Source organism: Odontomachus brunneus, unplaced genomic scaffold, assembly GCF_010583005.1.
Source record: "Odontomachus brunneus isolate Ranch 3 - 2012 unplaced genomic scaffold, Obru_v1 Obru_scaffold_057, whole genome shotgun sequence".
Taxonomy (NCBI): Eukaryota; Metazoa; Arthropoda; class Insecta; order Hymenoptera; family Formicidae; genus Odontomachus; species Odontomachus brunneus.
Window position 1 is genome coordinate 220,898 of NW_022639507.1, and position 6,837 is coordinate 227,734.

The 6,837-nt window shown below is 31.0% G+C and overlaps 1 protein-coding gene across 4 annotated transcripts in view; it reads right to left on the minus strand.

Moving 5' to 3' along the window:
• Positions 1 to 6,837, minus strand: part of LOC116845753 (inactive rhomboid protein 1) — a 340,621-nt gene that overhangs the window by 84,017 nt on the left and 249,767 nt on the right. For all 4 annotated transcript variants that reach the window (XM_032818807.1, XM_032818808.1, XM_032818806.1 and 1 more), the window contains one exon: positions 5,353 to 5,539. In XM_032818807.1, coding sequence (XP_032674698.1) covers positions 5,353 to 5,539 — 187 coding nt within the window. The remainder of the gene's footprint in view (positions 1 to 5,352; positions 5,540 to 6,837) is intronic.

Consider the following 6,837-nt stretch of genomic DNA (forward strand, 5'->3'; position numbering starts at 1 on the left):
GACAGTTAAGGCCATCTATGGGCAAATTCCGGTTTCATATTTACAGACCTGGTAGTTTTCGAGAAAATGTCGTGTAACCATGAAGAGAAGTAAATATTGTATTACTAGATGGTATACACAAATTTGATGTTATATGCAATATTAGATACAAAGTTACTACCTTATAGCTATTTTTCTTAAAAAGGAATTATTAAAGGTTGATAGATAATATATGCAAATTTTATCAAGCAACGTGGTAGCGTTACAACGCCAAATACATAAAGACGAGTATATCTTCTGAAAATGATTGTGTTCATGGTCGATGACGATTGTGATGTTATCAGCTTTTTCGGAGTTTTTGCGTCGATCGTACAATCTGTCAAGTAAGAGCGTGTGTGGCCCTTATAGAAATATCATACTAAGAATCATTGATAATTACTTATTTTCAGTATTAAAAATACTGGAAAATAAGTAATTATCAATGATTCTTAGTATGATATTTCTATAAGGGGGGTTAATTTGTAAAAAAAATTATTTAATACAATTTTCAAATATATGAAGATCGAACCTTGTACTCGATCCGAACAAAGATGCAATTATATTAATAACGCGTCCAGTCACCGTCGACGTCGATAATTGCCTGCAATCTTCGAAACATGCTTTCGACTAAGTTGACAGCGTATTCATGCGATAAGGACTTCCAAATGCGAATTTCTCGAGTTAACTGCTTCAAAGTGAATATTTTTCTTCCACGAAGCTTGTGCTTGATGTATGCTCATTCTCGATTGGGTTTGCGTCCGGCGACTGCGACGGCCAATCAAATGTAAAAATGCCAGATTGCTTCTTCCACTCGGTGCAGAGCTTGCTGCGATGTTTGAGATCGTTGTCCTCCTGCTGGATCCAGTTCTCGTTGTTTTTGATGAACCAACGTTCGGCAGTCGATAATAAAGATTTTTTGTATATTTCGATCATTTTCGGAGCATTCAGATTGTAGGTAAACAGATACAAAGCTCCGAAACCCAGTTTTGAAAAACAGCCCAAAGATGCACCTTTACTGGGTGTTTAACGACTGTATCAACCGCTGTATCAACCGCTGTATCAACCTATTGGTGAAAGTTGACCAGGCTCGTGGAGCGATAACATATCCTCAAACAGAAGCTTCATCCGTAAAAATTACATTACTCCAATCTCGGTCAATATTGTCCTTCGCCCAAGCGAGTCACTTCGTCACGTGCTTTTCACCTAACAACGGTTTTTCACTGTACTGCGCCATCATGAACACGGAGATGGGTTCGGATAGCTTCATATGTTATATCTAAACCTTTCTGCTTCGATTTTGCTGCTCCTTGACAGCCGCACACGCTTTTACTTGACAGACTGTATTTCTAACTATTAGATTGGTGCAAAAATAATTACGGTTTTTATTCTTTTACCCAAGCAAAAATGTATCTAGTAGAGCAGATTTCAAGACTAGTAGATAGATAGTAATGATTAGATAAGTTTTCTGGCTAGTCACTAGTCTGTGATTGGCTAAATATTCCTATTCAATCTTTTGAACTATCTAGTAACTATACCAATTACATAGATAGTGGCTAGATGAAAAAGATTACACAGTAACGAGATAGAAAATCATCGGTAAATCCTGAATAGAAATTGAATATCAGAACTGTCTAATAACTATACCAGTTATAGTTACAAGTTATTTTTTTTGTATCTAGCTACTAGATAATTTTGTTGATACAGCCACTAGAAGAAGTGAGCGTTACATTTCTAACTAGTAGCGATGTAAGATCCAACTTTTCTGTGTCATTACTAGACAATCACTAGATTCAATTTTTGCTTGAGTAAGTTTGGCGCCGATTTTTCTAGTTACCATTATCTTTTGTTATAGTCATGTGATACATCATTGTAAACAATCAAAATTGGCACTACTAATTACAGCTTATATTTATTATTTTCATTCTTTAGTATTGTTGGATATAACTTCTTAAATTAATCATGGAAAAAAGCAAATTCGCGATTTTATTTTATGAGTTTAAATTGGGACGTAAAGCAACAGAAACTGCTCAAAATTAAAGTTTTTTACGAAGAGTCAATTAGTGAATGTATAGCTCAACACTGATCCAAAAATTTCGTGATGGAAACGAAAGCCTTGAAAATGAGGAGGGTCGTAGGCATCCTTCAGCTATAGACAATAATGATTTAAGAACCATTATTGAAGCAAACCCACGTAAAACAATTTGAGCGATAACAGAAGAACTCAATATTGATCATTCAACAATTGTTTGACATTTGAGTTTAATTAGGAAAACAAAATCTTTATACTCGATACGTAAAAACAGCAATTATTTTTGCACCAATTTAATATATAAATATTCAATTTATATTTAAATATAAATATTTAATATATAAATTTAATATATAAAATATCTCGAGAAATAAAGCCATAATTAAAAATTTAATGACATTCCTAACAGAAATATTAAGCTTTTCATTACGACTAATTTAATAAACATTGTTGCAGTTATTCTTGAGATCTGGGATGCTCACAACCTAAAATACAAATTTTCAGCGGATAATTTTTTTCCAGGCATCAACTGTTTAAGTCTCTTGTACATGTGGCAATAGTACTTTAATATAATTTAAGGTTTTTATACATTGTAAACACACATCAGTTATTTACACGCAAATGCATTTAAATGTATCCGATGTAATTGATATGTGTGTGTGTGTGTGTGTGTGTGGTGATACACGTAATCAAAATAAATAAAACAATATATAAGATCAATAATATAAATAAATAATAAATAATAAAATTATAAATTACATAAAAATGTTATTCTCAAAAAGAAAAATATTTATTATAAATTAAACAGAGATGTTAATTAAAATGAAAAACGTTAAAACACTAAACTGTTAAATATTTTTAAAGTATACAAATTGTACCGAAGACCAAATATATAGAATTCTTAGAATTAATTACTCTACATTTATTTCTTCTCTACTCGAGTGTTAGTGTATAAGCGGGACAGCTAACGCGACTAAAAAGTGAAGTAACATATGTCACACGAATAATACAAATAATAACTAACTATCTCTCAAATATAATAAAATTTTCGTAAATCATGTAAAAAGCTATGATATTATAAAAATAAAATACCTTAAAAAGCTAAACAATAAGTCAAATACATAAAGGCGAACAATGTTGCATGTAAAAATATATATCTAAATAAATTCATTGAAATATATTTAATTTAATAAAAATCCTAACAAAAGAAAAAATCAAAAAACGTATAAAGACTTCTTTTCAAAATCTCGAGAAATAAAGCTATAATTAAAAATTTAATGGCATTCCTAACAGAAACATTAATGTAAGCTTTTAATTACGACTAATCTAATAAGCATTGTTGCAGTTATTCTTGAGATCTGGGATGCTCACAACCTAAAATACAAATTTTCAGCGGATAGCTTTTTTCCAAACATTAACTGTTTAAATCTCTTGTACACGTGGCAATAGTACTTTATAAAAAAAATCAGTACAAATACAGTTTTAACAAAACACTCATAAAAGACAAAAAATTCTAACAAAAACCTAACAAAAATTCTTTATGAAAACCTAATAAAAATATTTCATAAAAGTGCGTGCGCGCTCCTAACAAAAACTTTTAGAAAAAATTTATAAAAGGTAAGACTAAATCAAAAAGTAACATGAAATCAGTAAAATGAGCCAAGTATATAATTAATTTTAATTACAATAGACGATAATTAATATTTCCTCAGTACTTGCAACAATTATTATAATTTTATCATTATAAAAAATATATTTTAATTTCACTAACATAAAAATACATAAGTTCTAAGTTATATCTGTCCTATTGATTAAAAATTTATATGAATTGTAAATCTCAAAACAAGCTCTTAATTAAGACCACAAGTACAAAAACTTGGCGTGCTCGGGTCATATAACCACTTACAATATGCACACACACACACATTGCACGAAGGGTACGTTTCTTAATATACATTAAAAATATGTATTAATGTAACGAAATATATGTAATAAGCTTTTAGGTCAAAAACAAATTAAGAGAATTTTTTAATTAATTAATAAAACAAATTAAGAAAATTTTAAAATTCTATAAGAGTCATGCATTAAAATTGCATTAATATTGCGTGCGTGCGTGCGTGCGTGCGTGCGTGCGTGCGTGCGTGCGTGCGTGCGTGCGTGCGTGCGTGTGTGTGTGTGTGTGTATGTAGGAGTGATGTAATCAAATATGAATATAACAACGCTATATGTAACAAGGTTTTTATCAAAACCAAATTAATCTTATATTTTCTCCAATTAATATAAGCTATATATAATTAGATCTCCCTAAGTATTAAAACTAAATTAATCTTATATTCGTGTTCAAAAATTATGAACTTTTCCTATATTATCTTCTTAGTATAAATAAATATATTTAAAAATACTTATATAAAAGATTTATAGCATTCTAAATGTTTATAGGTTTATAGAACCAAGGTATTCATAAAAGATTGTATATATTCTAATACGACCCAAGCACGTCAGTCATTCACAATATTATCTAACGTATGACTCTTATAAAACTTTAAAATTCTCTTAATTTATTTTTGTTTTACTTTAGTTGGTCTTAATTAAAAGTCTATTCTATGAGATTTAAAATATTATAAACTCTCAATCAATAGAATAGATATGACTTCCCAGCAAACGTTACATATAACATACATTTTAATTGTAATTTCCTATTCAATAATATAACTGTTATATAACACGTATGTTATATAACAGTTACATTGTTGAGTAGGAAATTATAACTAATATGTATGTTACATGTAACGTTGTGTTTGCTGGATTAGAACTCTTATATATTTTTCATAATAATAAAATTTGCTGCAAGTGCTGAAGGAATATTAATTATGGTCAATTGTAACTTGATAAAATGAATTATATACTTGAGTTATTTCATTTATTGATTTCATATTCTTTTTTTTATTCAGCTTTATTTTTAAAAGTTTTTTATAGAACTTTTTGTTAAATTTTTATGAAAGATTTTCATGAAAAGTTCTTAGGGTTCTTAGAGTTCTGTTAGTTTTCTATTAGGATTTTTACACGGTTTCTTATCGAGTTTTTTGTTAGCCTTTATATTTTTTATAAGTGTTTTGATAGTTAAAATATTATATGATTTATTGATCCTCCGATCGGATGGTTACAATTTAAACGCGATAATGTTAATAATAACGCGAGGTGTGTTCATACGTGCCGACAACTTCTCGATTATCACCTATTATGATCATTAACGTGATCGCGATAACGCGAGAACGTAAACACTCGCAGTATATAATGGCACTCACTTCCGGTATCTCGGTCGTGTCCGGTACGTCCCTGGTGATGTCCGGATCCGGCGGTCTGTGTTCCGGTACCAACGCGCCGTACTTCCTCGACGCCATGCGCCGTCGTCGGTCCAGCCATCTCTGCTTCTCTAGGGCTTCCGATTCTTCGTCGACCCCGAAGAATTGCGCCGTTTCACGTCTGATGTAACTGTGAAGAAAATACACAAAGGAATGATACATATCGTGCCTTATTTCGAGCAACATTCGATTTCAATCGCTTAAAACTGGCCAATCGTTCCGTTCATTTGTCACTTAAGGTATTTGACCTGCAAAACCATTTTCTTAAGAATCCCTTTAAATTTTGAATTACATACTAACTTTTTCAGAAATTCTGATTGGAAATTGACTGCTCAAGAGCTAAGGGATTTGCAATTAAAGTTAAAGTTTTTTATACGTATTTCTTGAGATTAAGGTTCTATTTTTAACTTCTATTTTTATTTTGCTAAACTTTTATATAGAATTATAATAAAAAATTATAATTATATTAAAGAATAATATATAGACACACATGTTGTATGAAAATTTCTGAATTATTAAAAATATATTTTGTTTTAAAAATGCAGCGATAAGAAATTCATAATGTATATTAATATTCGGAGTATGTATGTGTGTGTACACACACACACACACATATACATATATATTTGAACATATATCTCTTCCAAATATCTCTGTACTTCTATTATATTAACACTGATGCATAAGTTAAAAAAAAACATTACTAAGAAATATGAAAAAGAATATTTTCGTACTTGAAATATTGTGTATAGTATACAGGGTGTCCCGCGTAAGACGTACAAAAAGAAAAATATAAGTAAAACACATAAAAGTAAACAAAAATTGTATAGGTCATTTTTCAAACAACCACGTAAAATTTCGAGATATAAAATAAAATAGTTGAGCATATCAAAGCGCGGCGACACGGCAGGCGGGATATACGGCTCGCCGCGGCCGGCGAAGAAAATGGAAGAACGCACACGTACACGGACGCACACACGGAGCTACTCATTTCAGTATGCCAAACGGTCCACTTTTCTGGCCTATAAGATAGGCCCACGAGCAATCGTCCATTTTCTTCGCCAGCCACGGCGAGCCATATGTCCCACCTGTCGTGTCGCCGCGCTCTAATATGTTTAAATATTTTAATTAATATCTCGAAATTTTACGTGGTTGTTTGAAAAATGGCCTATATAATTTTTGTTCACTCTTATCTGTGGTAATTATGCAGTAGGGGACCCACCTCCGATGACCTTGATCTTGATATATATTATCAAGGACACTCTCCTAAATAACCTTTAAAAAATTTTAGCCGTCGCTCATTGTTTATTAAAAAGTTATTAACAAAAGAAGTTTTGGTAATTATAGACTATAGAAGAGTCAGCTCCAATGACCTTGACCTTGACATATATTATAGAGGTCACCCTCCTGAGTAACTCTCAGAAGGTT